Raw genomic sequence first — 27,310 nt, 5'->3', positions numbered from 1 at the left:
GATACATTCGATATGCGAAATCTTGGGATTCCCCTTTGAAGTTTTATTTGGGACACCTTACTAACCCAAAATACCGCCAAAATTATAAAATTTATTTAAATTTCTTTCATCACGGCAAGACAATGCGAACGTTATTGAATAACAAAAAAATCTGTAAAATCGCCCAAAAAAAGAAGCCTAATTTTATTCAATTAACTCAATTCCCATAATTTCTTCTACACACTTAATGGTCAATCTTGTTATTGACGAATTCTCCAAAAATCGACATTAATTAAATTCTCAACAATGGATCATTAAAATTAAAACCATACTGTGGGCTGAGACACCAAAACTAGGTGTTTGATAAAAATTTCTTGACAATTAAAAAATAAAATGCCAAGTGTTCAGATAACTTGCAAGTGCGATGGTTTGGGAATAAGATCAATGCTGGATCAATTTAAATGTGTTTCAATTTACGGATTAGTATTTCGCGCTACATAAACTATGATCTTGGAAGCAATTGAGCAAAATTAAAACGCCTCTTTAGACTCCTAAATTCTCTGTGACAGACAACAAATCATCATTGTTGGATAATTACTTGAGAATACCATTTATAGGATTTCGCTAAGAAGGAAATCAACCGAAGATAATGTGGTATTGTTTTCCATGCCAGCAGTCATAAAACATTTCGCACAAACTTAAAATGTGTGAACCCAAGTGATTGGGGTTCCACGTCGGTATGGTTTCATCGTTTCCAGGGGGATCCGGGGGATGGTCCTATAAAAGAAACTCAGCAGCATGAGGAGTTCTCAGTTCTCGTTGGATTCTCCTTTGTGTGCGCGGAAAAGCTCAGAGTGTGGAAGGAAAATTAAGAAAAGTGCTGGTGCGTTGTAGTTCTTTGGATTTTATCTAAGAGTGGGTGCACGCGAAAAATGTCGTACATTGGAAATGCCTCGGATGTGGAGCAGGAGAAAAATATCCCGGAATTTCGACGGAATCGGAGCAATACCAATTTAGTCACAAAGACAATCGGTAGCCCTAAAATATCCGATGTTATGTGGAATGATAAGCGCGATAAAAGTGAAGATTCCGATGACTCTGAAATCTCAGATTCACAAAATTTCCTCGCGAAAGGTAATGAGATCATAACAGAATTCTCTATTTTTATTTAATTTTTAGAGGTCAAAAGAATTTTTTTACGAAACTTCTTTCTTTGGTGTTCAGGTGCCTTCCTTCTCACGCCATCTCACGAATTGTCTATGGAGCGGGCGGCTCTAATTTGTGAAAAAATGAACTTCAAGGGATGCTTTAGTTTAACAAAGACAGCAACAGGAATCCTCTTTAAATTCTCTAGTCCGGAAGACTACCAAGCTGTCTTCAAGAAGGGCTTTCACAAAGTCACAGGGGCTAGATTTTATAAAAAAGTAGCAATTCCTTGTCGCCCCCAGAAAACATTCACACTCTTTGTGCTGGATGTGCCAGACGATCTCCCTGTGGATGATATACGGCACTCCCTTTACCGATTTAATTCTGTCGTCGAAGTGGTGAGACTTGTTATTCAGTACCCATCATCAGATAAATCCGGGCAACCAGTGGAAGGTAAAGGCTTTCTCAGAAAAAAAATTTATATAATTCTAAAAAAAATATTAAAATTGGCAGGAACATCAACGCCAAAACCACAAATTCCAAAGCCGCCTGTTAAGGATGAACAGGATGTGGCCAATACTAAAGATTCACCGCCCCCTCCAATTAGGATCACACTCGCGTCTCTTGAGGAGTTTAATACACTCCTCCAGAATGGATTGGATTTCTATGGGGCAACATTTTTCCCCACGGAAGCTAATTTGCCACTGAATGGGGCCAGAATCGCAACCAAAAGAGGACGGTGAGTATTCTTAATATTTTACATTTGTTTCAAAAAAATTATATATTAACAAGATGACCTTGTAAAATAGTAAAAGCATAAGGTAATGAAAAAGAGAGTAGTTTGTGCTAACCCATTAGAATATTGAATTCTGCACATAATCATGCCCATGTTCTGATAGAGAAACTAATTTAATACAAAAAAAAAGTATCTGAACAAGAGAAATTAAAAAGAAACCTAATTCGTGTGCAAATATCTCTCTACAGCATGCTTGATGGAAGTATACCAGGGCGTGTTCGTGAATTGCTTCCGGTATTTGATGCTGCTGGATTTTGTAAGATACCACCACCGGCTAGCAAAACAATAAAGCCTCGCCCATAATTTGATGATCGCGATCATAGAGATTGCCCCAAATGGATGAAAAAGAATCATCGTTTTAACAAATCTTTAATGCCTTGAATTCTCAATTTAATTTTTTGCAATTTTCTTTACCATATGACTCTCTTTATATTATATACTTTTTTTTTATATAATTGTAATTGCGCGAAATGATTCTCAGGAGAGACTTCCTGAATATATTGTATCATCGTATGACAAAACAATAGTTCCTCCACGAGACAGTATGTAGATCAGCAAAATATTACTTTTTTTTACTATTATTATCTTGCCATGATTATTTATAATCTTTATATTTTTTGCCCCGGGGACGCCGACTGACATAAGCTATTTTATTTTATAATGACAAGATTTATTTCATAATGAGTTTTATTTTCATGGATCAACTAACAAAAGAATTCTATTTCATTTCTTAATAAATCTATCGACAAATTGTTTACTGTGTTCGTGTCTTTTGGCCTCGGACTATCCCACAAAATTGGGATTATCAATCTTCTTTACAAGTTTTGTTTGTGGGATTGTCTTTCGGCGTGACATTTTTTCAAAACTTACATAAGGTCGCAAAGCATCAGGCACACAGATTGTTCCATCGGCATTTTGAAATGATTCAAGTATGGCAATCAACATTCGAGGTACTGCACAAGCTGTCCCATTGACTGTATGAGGGAACTCCCCGGAAGATGTCTTGATGGCTAGACGACGAGCTTGGTAGTCAGTGCAGTTACTGCAACTGGAAATTTCACCATAGTTCCCGCGACTTGCTAAAAGGGCTTCTATGTCATATTTCCTGTAGGCTGGTGCTCCCAATTCCACTGGGGGCATATCAAGTATTTGAAAATGAAGACCTAACTCCTTGAACAATTCCATTTGAATATGTCTATAAAAATGAAAAAAAATAATTCTATAAAAAAATAATTGAAAAAGAAATGTATAATAGGTACCTACCTAAATTCTTCAAGAAGTTCACTAGATTTGATAGGTTGAGCAACTCCAAACATTTCCACCTTACTAAATTGATGCACTCTATAGATCCCACGCTCTTCCTGCAAGCCAGATACTTCAGCTCTGTAGCATCTGGATACAGCCATGACCTTAATCGGAAGTGATTCTATGGGTAAGGATTTTCCGGCAAAATATGCAGCGAGGGACATTTCCGCCGTTCCCGATAGACACAGTGGAGATTGATCGAGTTTGTAAACTTGATTTCTCTCACCTGTGGTGCTGAAACCACATCCTTCAATAATTTGTGAGGGAACAATGTCAGGAACAGAGATCAATTCAAAGTTGTAATTTGAGAGGCGGTCCACAGTGAATTGCAGAAGCGCTTGCTCGAACTCTGCTAGATCTCCAAGCAAATAATAGCTTTTGTGTCCTGAAAAATTTCCTAAATTCTCCATACGCAAGAGATTATTCTTCCGACAGAGCTCCGCAAATTGCAGCGCCTTAAATGGAAAGGATCTCTTTTCATTTACAAACTGAACGATCTTTGGTTCATCTCCGTAGTTGATAACATCTGGATGGGTATCATTAGGAATTTTATAAAGTTCCTCTTCCAATTGTTTTTTTGTGGTTGATTCTTCTGCTGTACCATGAGACAATTTCCTGGCCAACTCGTGAACTTTTTCAATGTCACCAACATTTTTACGTCGAGCAATATTTTCTGCAATTTTTTGGGTATTCTCTGGATTCAGAAGATAGGAAAGATTGAATTCCGGAACTATATTACTGATTTTTACAGCACTTCCATGAAACGTTGTAAAGTATCTTTGTAATTGATAATATAAGTTTGGTAAGATTAAGCACTTGTTTATTAATTGCATTTTAAAACAAAATATTTTTACAATATTTTTGTAGAACTTTTTACCACATAAATATGTTTTTACCCGGCTTTTATCTTTTTCTTTAGCAATCCGAACTAACCACAAACTTTTTGTTTTTCATAACATAACCTCATACAGAATTGCAGAGCTCCAATACCAAAATTTTTTCTAATAAATAAATCTTTCTTTTTTGTATTTTTAACATATTTCTTAGTAATAAATTTATTTTCATTTTACCCAACATGAAAGAAAAATACATGTTTGTGATTTCCTGGGTAATTATCTTTCACCTGTCCTTTTGGTAAGTAAAAAAAAAACAAACAATTTCCTTGCGCTGATGAATCATGAAATGAGTTTCCGGAGTTTCCACTCGCGTTTTATCCCTTTCCTTTATCATAAAAACTATTTTAAAGATAATTCAATTAAAAGATGATTTTTTCATTATCATTCAAGTCAATGTGCAAAAAGTGAAATCATAGAGATTTACAAGAATCACATCAGCTGTGAAACCCTTAAGCATGAATTTCAAGATGCTGCTAAGGATTTCACCACAAAAATTCTTAATAATGCTGTTCCTGTGACCTACTGCAATAAATCAGTTGGGATGTACCTGAGGTTTGAAGAAACCTATAAGAACCTAACTACACACATAGATGCGAATAATGTCAGCTGCAAGTATCAATACTTTAACGTGGATCGACTAGGGGTAGTTGAGACGATGTACAATCAACTCCACAGTATGTGGGAGATGGGATTTTGCGATGATTGCTATGCTAATACAACTTCCGCCACTCCTTCAAATACCACGGGGGACTTTTACATCTATTGGGAACACATTCATCAGTGTATAGAAAATACTAGCCGGTCAGGTGATCCCTGCCTCATGTGCATGGGTCAGTATCAGAAGTTAAATGATTTTTACGATGGGATAAAAAGTGAGAAGAACGACAGGATATGCTTCGATTTGCAAGATGCAATGAATCGTACAAGAATCCTTTGGTCAGTGAAGCTCAATTGTTGCCGGGACAGAAACAGCTCCATGCTAACTGCATATATTATAGCTGGAGTTGTCTCATTTTTACCGTCTTTATTCTATGTATTTATCTATTTCAACAAGCGATACCATGAACGTTATGATTTCCTTTCGGATGGGCACGAAACACCTCCGGAGGAAGTTGAAAATACAGCTAATGCAAGAGATCACCAAGATCATGCAGATATACAAGCTGGACCATCGAGAGTTACTGCAGAAATGCCTCACAAAGTAAAAGAGTTGCTCAAGGAGAGAAGACACGATGACGATGAAGAACTCCTTTCTAGTACTCCTAAGAAAAGTGAAATACATAGCCAAAAGTAAATTATTTATACAAGCCAAGAGACTTTATTTTCTCTCATTTATATTTCTGTATTATTTTGAACACAGCGAAATAAAAAGTGAAGAAAAATTTCTAAAAATATTTCCATTTTCGTATAATAATTTGAATTCACATTGATTCCCATCAATATCATAGACAAGTTTATCAATCAAATACATATGACTAGATATGTTAATATAACATTCACTTTTCTTCCTTACTGCATAGCCTTTGTATGTAATTCTTTTACATATAAGATTTCCTTATATGGATTTTATTTATAATTCTTTCATCTGGCATGATTTGAAACAAATTGCTGCGGAATCATTTGGAGAAATTGTAACAAAAGAAGAGAATTACAGGTGAAGTGCTAAAGGACTTTCTTTTGTTATTTCTTTCTTGAATTAGTTTTGATAAAAAAAATCAAAAAAAAATCTAAGCAGTAATTTTAAAGGAAATTGAAAAACATTTGATTTAAAATTCTAAATACTCTTGGAATTTTTAAAGAATCGATTGATTCCGTCGCAATTTTTCATAATTATTATAATTCATAATTAAACCAAAATATAATTAATGTCATGTTTTTAGTGGTAGTTTGTATAGTTAAAGGTCTTCTCTTTTTTTACTAGGTGGATAATTTTTGGAATATGTAATTTATATGTTCACAGTTCACAAAGATATTCTAAAAGGAATACACGTTACATTCTTTTTGTTTCTAAAACGAGAAATCATGCCATTACTTAAAAAAAGGTACATTATATTAGTAGATTTTTGGTGGATTGATATTATTGGAATGTTTATTGTAGCTGGGTTTTAGCTGCCTGATCTCTGGAAAGAGTTCCAGCATCACAATCTCCAGCATTTCCTGTTGGGAAAAGAGATGCGCATGATAATTAACTTGATTTCAATTTTTTTTTGTAAAACTTACATAGAAAAGTTGCTTGTTGTAGGTGACATTCTGAATTGTCTCAAAGATCTTTATTGTACCAATTTTTGCCGTTTGAGCACCAACTAAGTTGCACAGCACTTCAGGAATGTTGTCGATTAAGAGAGATTTTGCAGCATTAGCTGTCATATCTCGCATGTCGTCAGTTCTTTCTGGGTATGCAGATGCAAGAATGCCGCCTGGCCAGAAAGACTTGAGAGCTGTTGAAGCGTAATGATGAAGCATGGTTTCCTCAAAAAGATAGTTGACCGTATCACGAATTTGGCGATTTATAGTACGTCCATATGTGATTTGCACGAAAGAAATAAGACTTTTTCTGACCCATTTGAAGACACCACCCATGTCGAATATCTCCCCCAGGAGGGCATACATGGGTTCAGCTATGGAATCCTTCCCACTTTCACAGTCGCCTTTATGAACATCACTATCTGTATTGTTTGCACCTTCGAGGTATGACGACATCTCATCTTCTCCACTATCTCTTGGGCAGCCCCAAAATGCATCTGATTTAGAATCCACGGGATTTCCTTTAAATAATGTTGATAAGGAAAATTTGGACTTCTTAGGAGACGGCGTTACTTGCTTTAGGTGGTCCGAACTGGGACTTAGAAATCCATAGAGAGCCTCACTTTGGTTCAGGTGATCATCAGCAAGTATAAACTGAAAATAAAAGTGTTTTGAGTGATCTTCAATGTTGTTGTTTACTACTATTATTGATTAACTTACATTGAGATACTTTTGTATCTGCCCTTTAGCTTTATCTAGAGAGCTTTTATCGTTCTTCTGAAAGAATAATTTGAATGTCATTGAGGGAAGTTCGAGATTACGAATTTCCCGACATAGTGGACGCAGTTTACGATGGAGTTCTTGAAAGTGGTTAAGAGATCGCAGGACAACCCATCCAGTGGACACATTGTCGCCACCATTCTCTTCACAATCCTCACTACACTGCCCATTGGTTTCATCAGTCTGAACCAAGATCATAAATTGCAGAGAATCCTTTTCTTCGTTAACATCAACACTCTGCACGGTAGCTTTCCATTGACCAAGATTTTCTGCCCAAATATCTGTTCGCATCAAATGTGCTTCTAGTTGGTGCCTTTCTCCCTTTAGCCAATCTACTTCTTTTTCCAAAATTGATAAAATCTTCGATTCGGGCTTTAGGGAGCATCTTAATGCTTGTAGGGCTTGATTTTTGTTGTTTAGTTTCTCTTGTAGCTGCTCAAGTTTTGTCCTAGCATATGTTGAGTGGTTAGCGAGATCAAGGACTATGTCACTTCCTTCACTGGTGGCACTACTGCTCTCATCAGTTGAATCTCCATAGTTACTGAGGGAAATGTCTTTTATATCATCCGATGTAAGTGCATTTCGTAAGTCCAGGTACTGCTGACTTTGTAAAAATGGTGGGTAATATTTTTCTTCGAGTGTCTGAAGGACAAATTTTTGAGCCTCGTAAAAAACTTCTGGCCCTATGTCCCCTAGGAGAAAAGCCTCCATTTTTTTCCGCATATTTTTATCAATGACAATTCCAGACTGTGGAGCACGAATGTAGGTGTAGAAAATCTCAGCTCCCACTTGATGTTCAGACGTTTTTAGAGAATGTTTTAGTTCCTCAACAGATGTATAGAAGCCAACTAAGGAGCTCACGTGTAGCGGTTCAAGGAAAAGTGTTAAATATCTTCGACCCACAACTGTTGACATAATATCAAGCATTGAGAGATTCAAGTCTCCGGTATTGAAATTTCCATCCCATCCCAATTTATTAAGATTCTTTTCCGTCTGGGCACGAGCAAGTGAGAGTTGTTGAATGTATTTCTTTAATTTCAAAGATGTTTTGGAAAGTGTACCTTCATCCCCATCGGGGTCCAATCCTTTAGCTCTTCGCAAATTTTGCATTGTTGTAGCCTGCATAATATCATTAACAATACTTGATCGCATCATTAATAACTCATCAACGCTCTGAGAATTGTTGATTATCTTCAAAAAGTCTTCAAAACTTGCTGCATATTCATAACTTCTCTTACTTATGGCAGCTGCAGCTAGACGCGATTCCATGTACTGGACAATCTTTTGATTAAGATAGTCCGGAGATGTAAGCATTTTAATTAGTGGATAAAATATTTTGTAAGAGAGTATTTCGCTAATTAGATTCTTTAGGGGTGACAGTGAATAGCCTCGTGGTAAAAGAAAGATCACCATGATTTCACTAATCTTTCTTAGAAATTCCAATTCTTTTTCCTCTGACTCCAAGTATGATGCCGTTGCAAAGGTAGGAGCACCTCCTCCATCGTTTAGTCTCGCCTGGTAGATCCTGATCTTTTCCAGGTGAACTGTAACACGTACTACCATATCCACGGCAAACATCTTTGGTCCATCTATCTTCACAGCCCTGTCCCTCAGTTTCTGAATTGCATTCCATAAATCTTCCCGCACAACATCCATAAGTGTCTTTGGCTTTCTGACAACATGCCCCAGCCAAGGTGAGATAAAATCCCGGATTGTGTATTCAATAATCTGTTGAAGGAGTCCATCCACTGTGCGCCCAAATATTACTGGCAAACTCGAAGCATTTTTTATGGGTTTTGGGGAATCGAAGATATTTGATCTGAAATGTAACAGTTAATTTTTTATAACATTAATAGATAGCTAAGTTTTGTTATTATAAATTGAAGAGAGCATTGTATTGACTGTTTTAAGCATAAGGACGATTAAAGATCATTATAAAATCTAGAGTGTAGCGATGGATTACTTTCAGAATTTACTACAATTTCTTCGATTTTGTTGCTTTAGAAAGGTTTATGGAAAATAATTTTAACTCTTATATCGTAATTAAAAATTGTATTTGAAGCTGAAGGGGGATTTTAAAAGTAAATTTTAGATAAGGGATCATTGGACTATCCCTACCTATACCCTAATAATGCTAGGAGCTACATGATAGGAGACATATGAGAGTTCCAGTTACTGACCTCGTCGCATTGTATAACACATTCGTTGGCAAATGACTAGCTTGAGGTTGGCTCTTCGATGATAGTAGACAGTGGATATAAATTGTTGCAGCAATCGCTATAAAAAAAGAGGAGGAAGATAATAAAATGGAATGTTGTTGGAAAATCGAGAGAAAAATGGAAGGCAAAATATTATGATAAGCATATTAGACTCACATAAAATTACAAGAGTGGCTGAATACAGCACAAAGAGGAAAACGTAGAAAAATGTGGGATAGTAGAAAATAATTGCCGTCAGCAGAGTCACTATTCCAGCGGTCCAGTAAAGTAGATTCATAATTTTCCGATGGATCTTTTATGCAAAATGCTTTTTTTATATGTAAGTATATAGTTCTGTCCAGACGTCTGCTTCGCATAAGAATACATGCAATGCAACTGATGTGAACCACACACAGACTTCACTTATTTTGCATGTTGCACCAACATTCTGCACATTATTTGATTTTTTCACACCACACAAATTATTGAATATTTATTATTTTGATATATCATTTAAAATACCTTTTGCCAAATTCTCAAAGATTCAATGTGTGTTTTGCGTGCTGAGATTATATATCCCGAAATACCAATGACAGTTGAGTCGGAAAGTCTCCGGCACAACGTTCAGATCAGCGCAGAACAGAAGCGTAGTTGGGAGTAGATGTACGAGGGCCCCTAAGTCATAACTATGATTTAGTAAAAAATTGTTTTTTTTATCTTATTTATTTTTCTAAAAACTGTTCATAATCTTCACAATGCATGAACAATTTTAGATCATTACCTATATACATAAAAAGAAATCCCAGATTATTTCATCATCAATTTTAAAATAGTTTCCAAATTGTTCTAAATCAGATAATAAATCAACAAAGACCATTAAATCAAGGTTATCAAGCACAGAAAGAAGGTGGAAAAAATCTTAAAGTCCATTAAAAAACTTTTTTTTAGGATATAACATTGTTTATTTATGAAGAATTCTTTAGGAAAACATCTTATTTTATTAGAAATTTATATTTTTTTATGTATACGTACATACATACATATGTATATATCGAAAAATTTACAATTATAAATAGAATACCCCGTAATTTGTAAACCAAGATCAAAAAGTAATGCTTTTATCGCTTTTATCACCCAAGCTTTCTAGAGTTTGTGACATGTAACCTATATAACGTATTTTTATTCAGTCAGGTCAGAATGTACGCCACTGTTGAAAAAGTCCTTTAGAAGGACACCGCATTTAACTGGGAATAGGCGCGTGAATCCATTAAGGTAGAGCAGATATTTAGGAATAGATGCTTCTATGAGTCCTTGTCTTTGTGCGGATATAATAGCAGCAGCCGCTTCATCTGGCCGAATGAGTTTCATGAGGTTTTTGAATCTCATATAGGGCTTTTTACATAGACCTGTGTCAACCATGTAGGGATAAATTGTAGTAAACTTTATCTGAAAGAAAAAAGGAAAGAATAATGTGCTTAATTATGGTGAAACAATAATTTTACTTTGAAGAAAGTGTTTTACTACATTTTAAGTATTTCCACGAAATTTGACTTCAAAATCATCTAAAGCAAATTCTGAAACAAAATTCTAATTTTGTGAAAATAATTTTTTTATGCTACATAATTCTTCTGTTCTTTTAACAAATTTTTTTTTGTCGAATATACTATGGGCAAATCTGAGTTAGTATTATGTAGGTACATACAATACAAATGTACATACAATACAAATGTACATAGTACGCAAATTCATACGCACCTGTTCCACTATTCCCTGCATGCGAATTTCTTCATTAATTGCCTCAGTAAGTCCACGAACAGCAAACTTAGAGCCGCAGTATGGCACGAGATTTTGGAGTCCAACAACACCCGCCATCGATGACAGTGAAACGATGTGGCCGTGATGCTTGGCAATCATATCGGGTAGGAAGGCCTGCATCATCCAAAAGTGCGCCAATACATTGATATCAAAGATCTTTCGAATTTCCGCCTCGGTATGTTGCAAGAATGGATGGCACGGCATAATGCCGGCGTTGTTCACTAAGATCGTAACTGTTCCTACTTCCGCCTTTACTTTCTTGGCCACATCGATAATTTGCTCGCGGCTTGATACGTCACACCTTCAGATAAACATCCAAAAAAAATAAAAGGTCATAATGCATACATTTTTTTTATCATTTCAAAAACCTCTCAAAAGCTCTATGTGCATCAATAATAATCAATAATGGAACCACCTAACTACAATTTTTTTGGTACATATCCGGCAATTTAGTGATTATTATTATTGTTATTAGCACAACTTGCACCTTCATAGTTGCTGACCTTCCGTTCGACGTGCGATTAACGCAATCTTTTCATTAAATTTTCGTCGCAGGTGTATTGATCTTGTGGACGGAGCTGCAATGAGGGAGTGCAATTCCTTTCTAAAAAGTTGTGATAGCTTTACTCTTAAAATAAAAGGTAAGATGAATTTGAAGGGAAAAATTCTCTTTCATGCTCAAGTGGAAATCATTGAAAACACCTTCTCATGGTTTATGAACAAAAAATGTTTCTACTATGCGTCGCCAGCAAGGTTCATCTTGCCTCACATAAACATTTTTTTTATATTTACATATTGGGCTTCATCTGTACCCACAATCTTCTAAGTTTTTATCTCTGTAGGTAATCAGTTTTTTTATCAGTAAAATATAATGAGCAGATGAAAATATACGAGACTTTCTCGCGAGGAGCCTTAAAAAAGAAAGAATCACAGCTAAAAGGAAAGGAATCTTTCACACGAATGAAAAATCATATTTTTTCATCTTTTATCAGTTTTCTGCAGGGGGTAGACAAAGTCCTTTTTGACCCGAACACAGCAAATAATGGCGGACGGTTTGCAGAGAAATTAAAGGGAGAAAATGACGTCACTTTATTTCCAAAAAGTGCATCAAAATTTTTAAAATCAGTTTTAGTGCATTAATCTTCGTGAGACACCCCTCAAAAGCTATCAATCGATAGAATATTAAATTATCTATCCAGTGGTGGTGGATTTTTTCAGATTGAAGCATTTTCCTGGGTGTCTCAGCGAGTGAGCAGTAAATTCCTATGGAAATAGAGTCTTTGTCTACCCCCTGGTTTTCTGATAATCAACTTAATTAAATCATTTTTATACAAGTGCATATAGGTCGGGTATTATACATGTGTACATATACATATACTTAAGTGAATGAGTTGGTTTCCCGTATTATATACATTTCAAATATATCTTATCAATAAGCCCCACATTATGTGTGTTACATATCTTTGACAAATGAACTTTAATATTTTTTGTTATTAAATATTTGAACTTTGATATGAGAAGCTTTAAGAAAAATCATTAAAAAAAATTTTAGAAAAAGAATAATATAAACTCTTTTTTACAATTGTTATCATCAGTAATAAGTGGAGATAAATTCTCACAACCTGGTCTCACTAATCAACTGAAATGCATCGTAAATATAAATCATGCGATAAAATAATGGACTATGAACTTAGCACCGTGTTTATGGATTATTGTCTCAAACACCCGCAATACGATATACACTTATTTCAGTACCATCATTCTGCACTTGTTACCGACTTGATTTTTTCCCACCGAATTAAAGGTCACTTTTAGTGCGTTCCTTGAATATTACTTTCAATTGATGACATGACATTCAGGCACTTTATGGAATATTTAATTGAATATTAACCAAATTTAATCAACAACATCAACTGATAAAATTTACATATAAAATAAAATCTATATACTTGCATAGTAAAAGGAAAAAAATGAGATTTAACGGAAAACAAAGTTTAAATAACACATTTTAACATCTTAGTAATGAATCATTTTCCAAAAAAATATTCTTTAGTTATCTTCTTTTTAACAATAAAAAAATCTGGAATTCTTCTGAGTTGGTTTTTACGCGAACTCAAGAACATACTTGTCTTTCCTCGTTAGCTCTATTGGAAAAATAATATGAGTATATGTGAGTGTTTAGTGTAAAAGAGAAAATAGACAAAAAATGGATGCAATCCGGCATGATTAATTGGTAATTATACTTTTGGAGGTCCACAATAATTTTGAATATCTAACTTGAAGTTTATTATAAATCATTTATAGTTCAATGCAAAACCATGCTCTTTACATTTTTTCTTAGAAATCCGTAAACTTCACCTTTTTTGCATTTAATTTGTGTCTTCCGATATTATTTATCATTCAAAGTAGCAACTTTGATGATTACTGAACATTTCAGCATTTTTTTTTGTTTCGTAATTTTTTTCTTACACTAAAGTTCTCAAAAAATAACTGTAGGTATAAATCGGGGCATAATGTCATGATTTCGAATACATTTCTTGGCGAGATATAATATTATGTGGAACTTGACCAAGTTCATTGAATATACAACAATATTTACATTTTATGATTTGCTTCTGATTAGAATGTAATATTATGTGATCATTCAATAATAATAATCTTTATTATCCTCGCTACAAACGAGTGTATATGGAGGATGTGATCATTCATGTTATGGTGTCAATTAAAGAAGGAAATAAAAATTCTCTGTAGTGTAATTTGGGAGATCAAACATATATATTTTAACCTACATATTGCTTCTATTCGACTTCAGAGTACATGTAATAAAGAATTATAAAAATATATCCTAGTATGGAATATTTAGTGAAAGTAATTAATTAAAATTATTTTTAAAAACCTTAAAAATTAAAAAAAACTTTTGTCTCACGATTGAATCATATTAATGGCAGAGTTTAGAATAATTGTTAATTACTTACACATATGCACGTGCTTTGCCGTTGCGTGCCTCAATTTCTTTCACGGTTTCCTTATTTCCTGCCTCGTTGATGTCCCAGCATACAACGGTAGCTCCCAAGGCAGAATACTGTAGGGCCAATTCCCTACCAATTCCATGTCCAGTTCCTGTAATTAAGACTATCTCCCCAACCACAGATTTTTCCTCAGGTGGTTTGAAAAGCTGGTAGATGCCCTCAAGAACAAAATAGGTCCATTGAGCATAAATCACTATTAAGTCAAAAATTAGTACAATTGCTGAATAAACACGTGCTCCAGCGTTTCTGGGTTGTCTGCAGGAAAAAAAATGAAAAAAAAATAAAGTTTTTTCAAACGTTTTAAATACCTACTATTACAAATCATATCCCTAAACTTTTCAATTTAAAAAAAAACCTGAGCTCCCTTCTGTCTTATGTCAAGATATCTCCCCTAAATTGGTACTTTTTAATTACTTAGTCGCCAGAAAACGGTCTCTATTATACCTACTAAAAGTTTTTTTTTATTAATTTTATTTTGACCTACTAAAAGTATTTTGGAATAATCTACCCTGACTACTTTCTTCTCAAGCTCTAAGAGGATGAATTCAAATGAAATTTGTTCAAAACGCTCACAATTGATTGCAGGCTCGTGTACTTAAAGCAGGTAGGTAGGGGAAGACGGGGTAATTTGGCCACTTTGGCAAAGTCATTAATGGGAATATCTCAAGTATGGTAAATGCTAGAAAATCCATTTCTCCACAGTTTATACTCCCCATAGAGATAATCAATCGTACCAAGTTTGAGGAAAATCCGATCATTAGATTTTCTTTTATTTGATAAAAATCATTTTTTTACTTTTTCAAGTGCTTTTGGCATTTTGAATGTACGCCATTTTCGAAAAATTTTTAACACTTAAAAATTAACTTTTAAGCCATTAAGGGTCATTGATCCATCATAAACACGATAGTGACATCCATTTTCCGATATCTCAAACAGATTTTCCTGTGGAAATGGTTTTATCCAGAAAATTGGAGTGGGGTAATTTGGCCACTTGAGTTTTTCCAGCACATTTTCCGACGCACATTTAAGATATTTATTGTGGTTGTGCCTTTTAATGTTTTCTTACAGATTATAAGCAAAGTAGGATAAAAAATTTTATCTAAAAAAAGAAATTTACGATAATTTGAAAAATGGCCTTTTTTAGACTTTGCCCGTTTATGGTTCAGAAAATGTTAAAGTTTGAGGCTCTGTTAAATAATTTTATCTGGCAAATTACTGGAAATGAATCTTAGATAAATAACCTATCTTCCAAAAAAATAATTGAAAAAATAAAATTTTTTTATTGTTCAAAAATTTTCATGTTTAATAATTTGTGCGCCAAAGTGTCCAAATTACCCGTGCTCGGGGTAATTTGGACACTAAGCTAAGGGTCCAGGAAAATGGAAAATTCACTCATTTCTCATCGAGATAGAGAAAAGTGTTATATGGGAAAGTTGTAGGCCGGAAAATTTCCTACAAAATAGGGCTATTTGGTTTTCTTCATACTACCATACTTGCTTGATATATCTCAAAAACCGCCAAAGTGGCCAAATTACCCCGTCCTCCCCTAGGTATGCAATATTTCCTTATTCAATAAAATGAATGTTTTCCTTGTACGTATATAATTCTCGGAATTTGCATTTCTCGCATTTCTTCACCTTGTTGTGCATTTTATACATAAATGAATATACTATGTACATAATGTTAGAAATATTCATCAAAGGTTGCGTTTTCATAAATTGAAGACTGTATTTATCATGTTTATTTTTTAGAGATATTGATGAAAATGTTTACTTTGAGAACTTACAATATATGTATATACAACAATCACAAAAGACATTTTTTGTCTAAATAAATTTCTAAACTTGAAGGCTAAAAGTTAAGTAACCATATTACGTTTCTAAACACATACTTATAATAGATTTAGAAAATACAGCAAGAAAGTACCATTTTTTTTATATAAATTCTAATATGTATTCTCTAATTAATTAGTTTTCTAAAAATAACCTTGCCCTCTTGTATGTAATTATGAAAGTGAATTCTTATAGAAAGTATCTTAAAAGTTCTTCTAATTATTTAATTTTAACATAGTACATATTATAATTTTATATAAAGTTTTGAAAGCTTGTAACAGAACTTTATGATTTTTTAAATCCTTGGTTCTACGTAGGTCTTATTCTAAAGATCCTAAAGAAAAAAGGAAATAGTATAACCACAAAAAATTCAAAAAATCTCTAATTTATGTTACAATAAGAGAAATACTTATTTACTGATCCACCAGTCTACAACACACTTTTGTAAAGAAAAAACTTTTGAATATACTCCAAACATTTCTTTTTTTTTATCGAAGCGCCATGTTACATATTGCATTAGATATTTCACAAATAAAAGATATATCTTATTTTTCCGGTCGGGTGTAAAAGAAAACATTTCCAAATTAGAACAGAGTGAGAGAGCGAGAGCGAGAAAAAATACGAAGAGGATTCTAAAATTAATTAACATGTTTTTTTCACTGAACTTACACTCCCACATGATTTTGTGAGTTTTGATCCATTTTTGTGTGTGTTTTTGTGCACTATTTATTACTTGTTCTTTTCCTTTCAATTTCAATCCTGTATTAAAGACACTGTTTGCACGGTTATTTATTTGGGTATATTGGAATCAAGAGTTGTGACTTAATCTAGAGTTTTATCACGAAAACTTTCTTATCGCATGGCATAAATACTTCACTGATAAGATATTTCAGAGAGCGGTAGTGTAATAACGCGATAATGAAGAAGAGTCCTCTAAAAATAAACTCAATTCACCGGCAAACGATGAGGAATAGCACAAAGCGATCCGCTGAGGGCAAGTTGAGTCTGTAAACTGAAAAGAGCCGCACAAACCGACTGCGAGAACTCCGCAGCTGAATCTTTTTTTTTTAATTCATCGCTCTATAGAACTGTGCAGTGGGACTTGTATGACGCATAGTGACCATCACCAAAGAAACAACATAGCCAATACACAGGCATATTGCTTGTAATGCCGAAAAGCTGCTACTTTGTATAATTTTTTCTAGCTTCCCAAATGGGTGTATGAAGATGAAATAATTATAAAGTACCTAAACACTATCGCAACGCGTTGGAGATAGCTCTGAAATTACTTAAATTCTAAATGAGTCATAAGTATAAAGAATGTTTCTATAAAATATGCAGGACAAAGTTGTTGTTAAGTATTGATTTTTTTTGCAAACACACAACTAGTACATACAAAAGCAGGGCTAAAAAAAAAGATACATTCTAAAGAGTTCTACAGTAGAAGCAACTATTTTCTACAAAAGAATTTCCATGGCCACAAAAGCTGTGAGGGTGTATCAATTTGACGCGTTTTGGTCACACTACATAATTTTTCCGTATGTCATGCGCTGGTACGTTCGACACAGAGAGAAGCTCCATAATCTACAGCAAATGACTGTTATTTATTACCGTGACAGTACAAAAAGTTTAAAGATTTTAACTAGACAATTCAAACAATTACACCGTGGGATTTTTTTAATAAAAGAAAAAAATAACTTTCTTTGACAAAAATTTAAAAAAAAATTTACTGAATTGTTTTTTTTTTACAAGAAAATTCTAATATTTTTAATGGCGTCAGAAAGGGGGGGGGGGGGCTTCATTTCAAATTGATAAAAATTCACAAAAGATTCCAAATACCTTTATAAACTTTTTCATTCCAATTTTATTTTATCTTCTCTTTATCACAAAAGCACGAAGAAATAAAATGCAAATTACTTAAAATGTATGCGGAAATAAGGAAGATTCCCAGTATTGTGCTTTACTTTTCTTACTTGTTTAACGAGTTACTTAGCGAACAGATTTCCCATGCAGTAGGTGGATTATTGTGAAAATTGTCCATCAACTTAAATAACCTTGATTCTTGAAGTTGAAACACTATATGATATTTTTTTTAAATAGTGGTACACATACAAAATTGTTCACCTTCAGATTACACGTTTGCTGGATTGTTTATACAACATGTTCGATAATTTTTTAATTCAACTCTTTTTTGGGAAAATATAAGCCGATTTAGGGAACAATACATATACATTTCTTTTTTTCGGATGTTTTATGTACGTACATAAATATAAAAACATATTTTTTAGTTAAAATTTATACAAATTGTACTATTATATAAGGAAAAATTGTGCAACTTTCCTCCAATGTTAAAAGTTGATGATCGATTCAGAATGCATTCATTAATTTATAATTTGAGTGAGACAGGCGTGTTGGTGTCACTATAAAATGTGGAACAAATTTTTTTATTACATAAATTTATTCTGAATGAGTATCATGAAATCTGTTTCTTTTTTATCCTTCCGTAATTTTAGTCATAATTCAAAAGGTTTTTTTATTCACGTCTAATGTGATTATCATGAAGATGAGCTTCTACATTTGGATGTAATTGATGCAGGAAATATTCTTTAAATGCCATTTCGGAGAAATTACATTGAGCACTTGACATTGAACATTTTAATAACTGGCTGGCTTACAAATATTTATCGTCATCATTGTATGTATGGGTTTAAATCAATATATGATGAGTTTTTCCTGTACGGATTTGCGTTTCTCAACAATAACAATTTCCATAATTAAACATTGTCTTTCAAATTATGCCTTATATACAAGATATATTCTTTTTATCGCAATGATCTGTTGAATTTATTAATTATGAACCATTTTTTTCTACTCAACATCGGTATTTCAATAAATTCGCCCAGAGATAGACTAAATCTTATTTTAACTAATGTTCATGCTTGAAGTGTGGACAAGAAGGATATCGTGGCACTCTCTGATGGAAGGCACTGTCCGAAAGCTTCCAGCAGAAGTGGCTCTTCTGTAACCGCGGTGGAAAAGTCCTGAAAGCTCACTTTTCCATCTTTATCATGATCAAACTTTCTCAGGGCTATTTCTACTAAATCACGTACACCCTCATCCGGATCTTCATCTTGCGGTTGCTTGATTAGACAATTTCGGAGTAAAATGAACATTTCATCTCGTGTGATGAAGCCATCGCTGTTAAGATCATATACACGGAAGCAGAAAGCAACTTTTTCTGCCTGGGTGCCACGAAGAAAAATCGAGAGCCCAACAATCCATCCTTCGAGCCTTAGTGGCATTCCTTCGAAACCAATGTCCCATGCACAAAAAATTCTTTCCATGAGAGTCTCTTCTGTCACAATGTCAAATGTGCTGTGAAGAAGTTCCCTGAACACTGCACGATCAATTCCCTAAATAAAAATAGAAAATATTCTTTAATGTAATTTTTTATGTTACTTTTCTTATACTGTGAGCTATGATTTTTTTCTCAAATACTTTTCTTTAAACGAAAAGTCTTCATTTATTCTCACATTATGTATATTGAAAGCTCAGGTAAACTGGGTAAAATAGTCAACAATGTCCTGATAGAATAAAATTAAAACTTTTGCTTACCAACATCAAAAATTTGTTAGTTACATATATTATTTTACTTTAAATTTTTCTGACATGGAAATCATTTTTCTCTAAAGTTTTAAAACTGCGCCCTACACATTACGTTATAGTTAAGGCCTTAATCTAACGAGTAAGAAGTTATGTTTTTATGTAGGATCGTTTAACAAATTTTTATCATCATAGACTTCATTCATAGAACATAATGCTCTGTATAGAAACCTACAAAATAAAATAGATTAAACTGAACACTGATTTTCACTGAAGATGTAAAAAAAATAAAACTTTCACGAGTAGTAGTGTACATTACAAGATGTCTTTTGGTATCGAAATGTACCTGTTGGCAAATATAATAGGTTACAATGCATTCGTTTTTGCATTGGAATATTTAATAAAGAAATCAAAAAGCGATAAGAAATAACTAGTATAAGTAAATTTGCATTTCTGGATGAATGATTGCGTGATGAGGGGACATAACGAATTGTACAACTTGGTATAACTTTGAATGCCGTCAGAAAGTAAGGGATGATTGTTTTCATTTAAATCTTATGTAATACACATTTGTAACATTAATATGTATTCTAACTCCCTCCTACAGCTTTAGATTGTATCAAGTATATGAATTTATACCTACTATCTATATAATAAAGAAAGGTCTGTTTGTTGGTAATCTTCCGTCGTGTTCGGCTATACAAATCCACACCGTTTGACCGATCGTGATGAAATTTGGTACAGAGGCTCCTTATAACAGGCGGTTTCGAGTGGCCGTATTCATTTTCCCCCCAAAGCCCCCCTTCAGGTAGCCCCCATATAACAGTCATGCTTTTTTTGCGAATTTTTGAATTTGGCGCCGGAAATGTTGTATGAAAATGATTTCTTCCCTTTGAATTTTTTTTTGAGATTGATGAGAGCTCTCCATCTATATAATAAAGAAAGGTCTGTTTGTTGGTAATCTTCCGTCGTGTTCGGCTATACAAATCCACACCGTTTGACCGATCGTGATGAAATTTGGTACAGAGGCTCCTTATAACAGGCGGTTTCGAGTGGCCGTATTCATTTTCCCCCCAAAGCCCCCCTTCAGGTAGCCCCCATATAACAGTCATGCTTTTTTTGCGAATTTTTGAATTTGGCGCCTGAAATGTTGTATGAAAATGATTTCTTCTCTTTGCAATTTTTTTTTGAGATTGATGAGAACTCTCCATCTATATAATAAAGAAAGGTCTGTTTGTTGGTAATCTTCCGTCGTGTTCGGCTATACAAATCTACACCGTTTGACCGATCGCGATGAAATTTGGCACAGAGGCTCCTTATAACAGGCGGTTTCGAGTGGCCGTATCCATTTTCCCCCCGAAGCCCCCCTTCAGGTAGCCCCCATATAACAGTCATGCTTTTTTTGCGAATTTTTGAATTTGGCGCCTGAAATGTTGTATGAAAATGATTTCTTCTCTTTGCAATTTTTTTTTGAGATTGATGAGAACTCTCCATCTTCTATATAATAAAGAAAGGTCTGTTTGTTGGTAATCTTCCGTCGTGTTCGGCTATACAAATCTACACCGTTTGACCGATCGCGATGAAATTTGGCACAGAGGCTCCTTATAACAGGCGGTTTCGAGTGGCCGTATCCATTTTCCCCCCGAAGCCCCCCTTCAGGTAGCCCCCATATAACTCTCATGCAGTTTTTGCGAATTTTTGAATTTGGCGCCGGAAATGTTGTATGGAAATGATTTCTTCTCTTTGCAATTTTTTTTTCTTTGGGTTTGATGAATGCTCTCCATCTCTATATAATAAAGAAAGGTCTGTTTGTTGGTAATCTTCCGTCGTGTTCGGCTATACAAATCTACACCGTTTGACCGATCGCGATGAAATTTGGCACAGAGGCTCCTTATAACAGGCGGTTTCGAGTGGCCGTATCCATTTTCCCCCCAAAGCCCCCCTTCAGGTAGCCCCCATATAACTCTCATGCAGTTTTTGCGAATTTTTGAATTTGGCGCCTGAAATGTTGTATGAAAATGATTTCTTCTCTTTGCAATTTTTTTTTGAGATTGATGAGAACTCTCCATCTATATAATAAAGAAAGGTCTGTTTGTTGGTAATCTTCCGTCGTGTTCGGCTATACAAATCTACACCGTTTGACCGATCGCGATGAAATTTGGCACAGAGGCTCCTTATAACAGGCGGTTTCGAGTGGCCGTATCCATTTTCCCCCCGAAGCCCCCCTTCAGGTAGCCCCCATATAACAGTCATGCTTTTTTTGCGAATTTTTGAATTTGGCGCCAGAAATGTTGTATGAAAATGATTTTTTCTCTTTGATTTTTTTTTTCTTTTTCGTTCGATGAGAGCTCTCCATCTATATAATAAAGAAAGGTCTGTTTGTTGGTAATCTTCCGTCGTGTTCGGCTATACAAATCTACACCGTTTGACCGATCGCGATGAAATTTGGCACAGAGGCTCCTTATAACAGGCGGTTTCGAGTGGCCGTATCCATTTTCCCCCCGAAGCCCCCCTTCAGGTAGCCCCCATATAACAGTCATGCTTTTTTTGCGAATTTTTGAATTTGGCGCCTGAAATGTTGTATGAAAATGATTTCTTCTCTTTGCAATTTTTTTTTGAGATTGATGAGAACTCTCCATCTATATAATAAAGAAAGGTCTGTTTGTTGGTAATCTTCCGTCGTGTTCGGCTATACAAATCTACACCGTTTGACCGATCGCGATGAAATTTGGCACAGAGGCTCCTTATAACAGGCGGTTTCGAGTGGCCGTATCCATTTCCCCCCCGAAGCCCCCCTTCAGGTAGCCTCCATATAACTCTCATGCAGTTTTTGCGAATTTTTGAATTTGGCGCCGGAAATGTTGTATGAAAATGATTTCTTCTCTTTGCAAATTTTTCTTTGGGATTGATAGGTGTGCCCAATCATACTTATAAATCATCACAATTTTTTCTCTCTAAAATTTGCGCGAAGCGCAAAACCCCCCGCGAAGCGGGGCGAGGAAAATTGGAGCGAAGCGACAATTTACCTCGTTTTATCATAAATTGTTCATTTAAATTAAATTTATAACATTACAATCACATTTTGTATGGTGTGGTATCGTAATCGAAAAAGGAATAAATTTCGTACCATATTGTTTGCTTTGCGTGGTGTTTCCTCATGAATGGGAACTCGTGTGAATGGCATGGCGTTTTCTGTGTTATTTAATTAGTTCCCTAAATTCATCACTCATCATTGATTGCCGCATTACCACAAGTTGAAAAGCAAATTGATGCCCTTTTCCACACCTTTCTTCAAGCAACTAAAGAAATTACTATGCCTCGATGAAGGCGCAGGATCCCAACTATTCTTTCATATTCATTTTTTTTCTGACGACAAAAAGGCGTGCGACATGAAATATCGTAAAAAATGTGGACAAAATGAATGGGAGTGATTTATGTAAAAAAAAATGTTTCGTCAATTTTCTATAGCATTTCGATACGTTGTTTATTTGATTATTCAATGAAGGCACAAAATGTTAAACTCCAACCCCTTTCTATTGCTATAACATAACACTGTTCACAACAACAAAAAATACCAGAAGATTCGATTTTGTTGTTTCTGGCAACAATACATACTGTGAGTCGTATAAAAATGTATCCATATATTAAACTATTTTATATAATCTCTAGGCAGATGTTAGCGAATATTTCGAAATTTCGACTGGAATATAAAGGAGGGAAATGCTGGACCAAATCCTTCCGGAAGCGTCAATCAAGGATATGGTGGATCAGTCCAAACGAATCCTTAATATTTCGGAAAAAATACATATCCATATCCTTGACTGACGCTTTCGGAAGGATTTTGTCCAGCAGTTCTCTATTAAGAATTCTCGTCATTTTCTATATAAGGCAATGCCAGATTTATCTGACTGACTACACCAAAATTTAATATAAGTAATTACAAATGCACACTTTCATTTATACTATCTATCTATAATAATATAGGTAATGCTGATACCATGGGAGTTGTTATGGTGTATGCAAATAAAACAAGGTCGTAAAATAGCATAAAATATTGATAAAATCAGATATCATATTGTGTTTTTGTGAATTCATTAGAAAAAAAAGAATTTCACTGCTTTAGTGAGAACTCACCTCAATCGTGGCATGAGGCTTTGCAATTATCGACCCCGGATTATTGGCTGCCAAAACTCTCGATGTAACGTGACAATTTGTAACTAGCTTTTTGTAAATACGACACAGCGCCTCCAATTCAACTCTATTGCAAGAAAATGAAAGAAATTATTTTTGAAACCAGTGTGACCCAAAATGTTTTTTCCCAAAACTACTTCTAATTTATATGAATCTATAAATTTTGATTAGTAGGTACATTATTTCAGGTCTATTTCATGATTAAAACTGATGACCATGCTTATTTAATTGGTGTTCAATAATTACATACATAGGTACACAGGTATTTTTACATAGAGAATATAACAGAAACTGCTCCAATTAGAATTAGCAAAGGGCGAAGAAAACTTTAGTGAATTACCTGTGCATGTTCAGAAAGTCATTTTTTAATCGAGTCTAAATGCAATACAATATGTGTGGCAATTACAAACTATCACTTATCTCCATAACTTACCCCAATAGGGGCAGATTCGGGTATCTATATTATTCATAACATAGATATTGTCTGTAAATTAAATTATCGAAATTGTAAAAAAAAATATTTAATAGTTCCACTGTTCAAATCAATCTTTTGGTTATTATGTAATTCTCAAAAATATTTACTTTCAATTATGTATTATCAGAATACACGAACAGAACATATGTATATTCAAGGTATGGGGTGGCATATAAAAGTGCACTAAAGGTGCCAATTTCACTTGCTCTTTTTCGCGTGGCTGTGTAAAACGAAAGAATAGCATCTATAATACACCTATCAATCACTTCTTGTTACACTAAATTGCACAAAACAAACATACATATGTACACTATATACAATATGTGTGATAAATTGCACATCGAAACAATAGGAAACTGTTAAATTTACTTTGAGAAATGCGTCTTTTTCTTCAATGATTCCACAAGTTTGGGATTTATCTTTCCAGACGCGTCCTCCATTGGTGGTTTGGGCTTCTTCCTCCTCTTCTTCGTGGGGTCCGCACTTGTAGATGCTCCACTCTGACTAGTAGAAAGAGTTCCTCTCTCTGTAGCACCTGCAGCCTTGCTGTTGTTTGAGGCACGTCTGCCACTCGCCAGGAAAATAGAAACACTCTTCATGATCATCGCCCCACTGGCTGCTCCACTTCGTGCCCCAGGCAATTGATTAGAGGCGCGCGCACCATCCAAAACTTTTCCCCACTTTGCCATCGCGATGCTCCCCGAGTTTCTGACCTACCCAAGGAGTGCTGGAACAATGCGAAAGACAGCCCATATGAGGAAAGATTATACCGTGCCACGGCATTATTCAATTTAACAAAAACGATGTTATTTTGTGTATCTCTGTGTGGGGTGTACCGAAAAAGGGCAAACAAACTTTTTTATAAGAAAAGTGCTCAGAGGTAGAGAAAAGTGCTATTTTGGGCCACTTTCAGTGCATATTTTTTCGTGAATAGATTTCTTGTGAGTTTGATCAATTTCACAAAAAAAGAATGATGTCTTTTGCAATGTCTGCAAAGAAGATGGAGGAAATCAAACCCACCATTGCATTGGGTCTTACGGTGAGTTATTTAATATTTCCGTAGAATCAACATTTGAAATTACAAAAAAAAACATTTCTCTTGGAATTGTGTTAATCTTGGGTATACAATTAATTTTTAAATTCTTGTTCCGTCTTTTTCTCTTTTTAGATTTCCCAAATTTCATAATCCTGTAAAAGATCCTGTAAATCTCAATAAAACATTTTTAAATTATTTTAAATTCAAATGTAGAAGATAAGAAAGATTTTTTTTATACCATATATCTAATGATAAAGTCAAATTTGTCAAAAAATTGTTCCTCCATATCATGTTTTCATAATAATATAGTGCAGCAAAAAATCAATAAGAAGTATAATAAATAAAACTTTCAAACTATTAGGTATAACATATAACCACATCCTTTTTGCAATCATAATTTAAACTTCAGACGGAAAGTTCTTATGCAACAATTTCAATTTTCCGAGAATTATAAAACTTTTTCGAGTAAAATAAAATATGTGTTTTGTGGAATGCCAAATTTTTATTCTCCCCCTCAACTTAAAAATTTCAAAGTTTTCATTTTTCTTAAAGAATTTGCTATTTATATCCATGTATTGCATTTTATTATGTATGATTTTAAACTTAGAATCAACCAGGTGCTCAAATAGATAGTGACACTCTAAAAATTGCCCAACTAACCTCAATATGACTTTCACCTCTTGAGGATGCCCTTTACACCGCTTTTCCTATTGTAGCCACACTGGAAAAGTTGCTACGTAATAACGAACAAAAGGTGATTTTCCCGCAAAGTATAAAAATGTGGAAGAGACTCACGAGCGTGGGACTAACACACGCGTAAAAGTTCACTCCTATTCACGTATTTTGGTGCACCAATATCCCGAGGAGTTTTCTTTTTTCTGGGTTACTCGCACAATTTTTTGCCCTTCTACCTAAGAAGACCATGTTGATTTTGGTCACCATGGAAAAGAAGAAATCGGAACTATTGACTGTGTATTGTTATTAGAACATCTTACATTTAAAGAAAAGTAAGGCTAACTTCATTGAAGAGCTTTTCAGTAAGTGGATATATTGCAATCCATTCTAACTATTGCAATCAAACTTGTAGTATAAACTTTTCATTTAGAATAAAAAAAACGTTATTTGACCCTTTAGCAAAAGGGGTCAACTTTGATTTTCTTTGTTTTTAAACCTTCAGGATCAATGAGACGTTTTCGCCTCATAGTTCATTTTTTAAAATACCTAATTTTTTTTATTATTACGGGTTCCATAATACCTAATTTTGACAAGTTAATTTTTATTTATTAAGCCCAGAATTAATGCAGGACTATGTCTTTGATCCCTGGACATTTTAATATCATAGGATAGGGAGGATCTGAAGAACGAAAATTCGATAATTTCGAAATTAGTATTTTTTGTTAAAAATATCTTATTTGAACTCCAAGAAATGTCCTCTGTGAGAACATTCATAAAAAAATATCATGATAAAAAGTGTACGTACATTATTATTTGTTTCACGTGGACACGAATAAACTTTTTTTTTTGAGCCACATGTAGGAAAATTTCTTTTGAAGCTGTAATATGGTGGCATACAGTTTTTGAAGTTATAAAAAACAGATAACAGAATTTTATTTTGATAGTTGCAGTCGTTACCTAGGAGTCTATAGATGCCAATTATAGATACAGATATAAATATCATTAATCATTTAAATTTTAAACAACAACAATGCATACCTTCTTTATAAAATACGTAAAGTCTCTTTCATAAATATCGTTTTTAAGTTTATGTGAGAAGTATTTCAAATTGCACTTAATCATACAATATTTCCACACGATGTGGAATATAAATTCTCACCTGTGCTAGCAAAATGCTATGCTCTCTGTCTCTCTTTTAACTCTATTTCATTCGAAAGAGTATGTCTCACATCCAGGGAACATTATCTCTTTCCAACACATATATTTTCCCACTATACGAATTTTATGAATGTACCTCTGAACAATACGAA

At 34.3% G+C, this 27,310-nt stretch overlaps 6 protein-coding genes across 8 annotated transcripts; 2 read left to right on the top strand and 4 right to left on the bottom strand.

The window, feature by feature from the left end:
- Window positions 1-63: 63 nt before the first annotated feature.
- LOC129789418 (uncharacterized) lies at window positions 64-2,683 on the top strand. 2 transcript variants are annotated; one of them, XM_055826228.1, is made up of 4 exons: window positions 64-1,113; window positions 1,204-1,578; window positions 1,639-1,864; window positions 2,110-2,683. In XM_055826228.1, exons 1-4 carry the CDS (start codon window positions 912-914, stop codon window positions 2,222-2,224), a joined length of 918 nt encoding a protein of 305 aa, XP_055682203.1. In that variant the 5' UTR covers window positions 64-911; the 3' UTR covers window positions 2,225-2,683. The 2 variants fall into 2 exon arrangements, with proteins under 2 accessions (XP_055682203.1, XP_055682202.1); XM_055826227.1 differs by having other exon boundaries at window positions 1,204-1,864.
- On the bottom strand, window positions 2,275-4,110 carry LOC129789438 (serine--tRNA ligase, mitochondrial). The gene is made up of 2 exons (XM_055826256.1): window positions 3,185-4,110; window positions 2,275-3,116 (listed from the first exon to the last, which is right to left on the bottom strand). The coding sequence occupies exons 1-2, from the start codon at window positions 4,057-4,059 to the stop codon at window positions 2,705-2,707; spliced, it is 1,287 nt and encodes a 428-aa protein (XP_055682231.1). The 5' UTR covers window positions 4,060-4,110; the 3' UTR covers window positions 2,275-2,704.
- Window positions 4,111-4,250: 140 nt separating this feature from the next.
- LOC129789421 (osteopetrosis-associated transmembrane protein 1) lies at window positions 4,251-5,517 on the top strand. The gene is made up of 2 exons (XM_055826232.1): window positions 4,251-4,360; window positions 4,513-5,517. The coding sequence occupies exons 1-2, from the start codon at window positions 4,302-4,304 to the stop codon at window positions 5,414-5,416; spliced, it is 963 nt and encodes a 320-aa protein (XP_055682207.1). The 5' UTR covers window positions 4,251-4,301; the 3' UTR covers window positions 5,417-5,517.
- Window positions 5,421-9,945, bottom strand: LOC129789312 (sorting nexin-25). Its single transcript, XM_055826070.1, has 5 exons — window positions 9,522-9,945; window positions 9,327-9,423; window positions 7,087-8,965; window positions 6,343-7,020; window positions 5,421-6,279 (listed from the first exon to the last, which is right to left on the bottom strand). The coding sequence occupies exons 1-5, from the start codon at window positions 9,640-9,642 to the stop codon at window positions 6,175-6,177; spliced, it is 2,880 nt and encodes a 959-aa protein (XP_055682045.1). The 5' UTR covers window positions 9,643-9,945; the 3' UTR covers window positions 5,421-6,174.
- Window positions 9,946-10,282: 337 nt separating this feature from the next.
- Window positions 10,283-17,074, bottom strand: LOC129789419 (short-chain dehydrogenase/reductase family 16C member 6). The gene is made up of 4 exons (XM_055826229.1): window positions 16,690-17,074; window positions 14,135-14,443; window positions 11,100-11,460; window positions 10,283-10,790 (listed from the first exon to the last, which is right to left on the bottom strand). Exons 1-4 carry the CDS (start codon window positions 16,719-16,721, stop codon window positions 10,524-10,526), a joined length of 969 nt encoding a protein of 322 aa, XP_055682204.1. The 5' UTR covers window positions 16,722-17,074; the 3' UTR covers window positions 10,283-10,523.
- Window positions 17,075-17,867: 793 nt separating this feature from the next.
- On the bottom strand, window positions 17,868-27,244 carry LOC129789428 (calaxin-like). Of its 2 annotated transcripts, XM_055826242.1 has the most exons (4): window positions 27,160-27,244; window positions 24,659-25,016; window positions 23,758-23,881; window positions 17,868-19,433 (listed from the first exon to the last, which is right to left on the bottom strand). In XM_055826242.1, exons 2-4 carry the CDS (start codon window positions 24,976-24,978, stop codon window positions 18,954-18,956), a joined length of 924 nt encoding a protein of 307 aa, XP_055682217.1. In that variant the 5' UTR covers window positions 24,979-25,016; window positions 27,160-27,244; the 3' UTR covers window positions 17,868-18,953. The 2 variants fall into 2 exon arrangements, with proteins under 2 accessions (XP_055682217.1, XP_055682218.1); XM_055826243.1 differs by lacking the exon at window positions 27,160-27,244 and having other exon boundaries at window positions 24,659-25,193.
- Between the last annotated feature and the right edge of the window lie 66 nt (window positions 27,245-27,310).

This window comes from Lutzomyia longipalpis, chromosome 2 (assembly GCF_024334085.1).
Source record: "Lutzomyia longipalpis isolate SR_M1_2022 chromosome 2, ASM2433408v1".
NCBI lineage: Eukaryota > Metazoa > Arthropoda > Insecta > Diptera > Psychodidae > Lutzomyia > Lutzomyia longipalpis.
This window is presented reverse-complemented; position numbering and strand designations above follow the sequence as displayed.

Coding starts and splice junctions, on each gene's coding strand:
- LOC129789418 (XM_055826227.1), top strand. CDS start 912: ATGTCGTACATTGGAAATGCCTCGGATGTGGAGCAGGAGAAAAATATC. Junction 1,114..1,203: donor ACAAAATTTCCTCGCGAAAG/GTAATGAGATCA, acceptor TTTGGTGTTCAG/GTGCCTTCCTTCTCACGCCA. Junction 1,865..2,109: donor ATCGCAACCAAAAGAGGACG/GTGAGTATTCTT, acceptor ATCTCTCTACAG/CATGCTTGATGGAAGTATAC.
- LOC129789438 (XM_055826256.1), bottom strand. CDS start 4,059: ATGCAATTAATAAACAAGTGCTTAATCTTACCAAACTTATATTATCAA. Junction 3,117..3,184: donor GAACTTCTTGAAGAATTTAG/GTAGGTACCTAT, acceptor TCATTTTTATAG/ACATATTCAAATGGAATTGT.
- LOC129789421 (XM_055826232.1), top strand. CDS start 4,302: ATGAAAGAAAAATACATGTTTGTGATTTCCTGGGTAATTATCTTTCAC. Junction 4,361..4,512: donor ATCTTTCACCTGTCCTTTTG/GTAAGTAAAAAA, acceptor TTATCATTCAAG/TCAATGTGCAAAAAGTGAAA.
- LOC129789312 (XM_055826070.1), bottom strand. CDS start 9,642: ATGAATCTACTTTACTGGACCGCTGGAATAGTGACTCTGCTGACGGCA. Junction 9,424..9,521: donor AGCCACTCTTGTAATTTTAT/GTGAGTCTAATA, acceptor CTTTTTTTATAG/CGATTGCTGCAACAATTTAT. Junction 7,021..7,086: donor AGATACAAAAGTATCTCAAT/GTAAGTTAATCA, acceptor TTTTATTTTCAG/TTTATACTTGCTGATGATCA.
- LOC129789419 (XM_055826229.1), bottom strand. CDS start 16,721: ATGGATCAAAACTCACAAAATCATGTGGGAGT. Junction 14,444..16,689: donor TCACAAAATCATGTGGGAGT/GTAAGTTCAGTG, acceptor TTTTTCCTGCAG/ACAACCCAGAAACGCTGGAG. Junction 10,791..11,099: donor TGCAGGGAATAGTGGAACAG/GTGCGTATGAAT, acceptor TTTTTCTTTCAG/ATAAAGTTTACTACAATTTA.
- LOC129789428 (XM_055826242.1), bottom strand. CDS start 24,978: ATGGCAAAGTGGGGAAAAGTTTTGGATGGTGCGCGCGCCTCTAATCAA. Junction 23,882..24,658: donor AAAAAGACGCATTTCTCAAA/GTAAATTTAACA, acceptor TTCTTGCAATAG/AGTTGAATTGGAGGCGCTGT. Junction 19,434..23,757: donor AGCCTCATGCCACGATTGAG/GTGAGTTCTCAC, acceptor ATTTTTATTTAG/GGAATTGATCGTGCAGTGTT.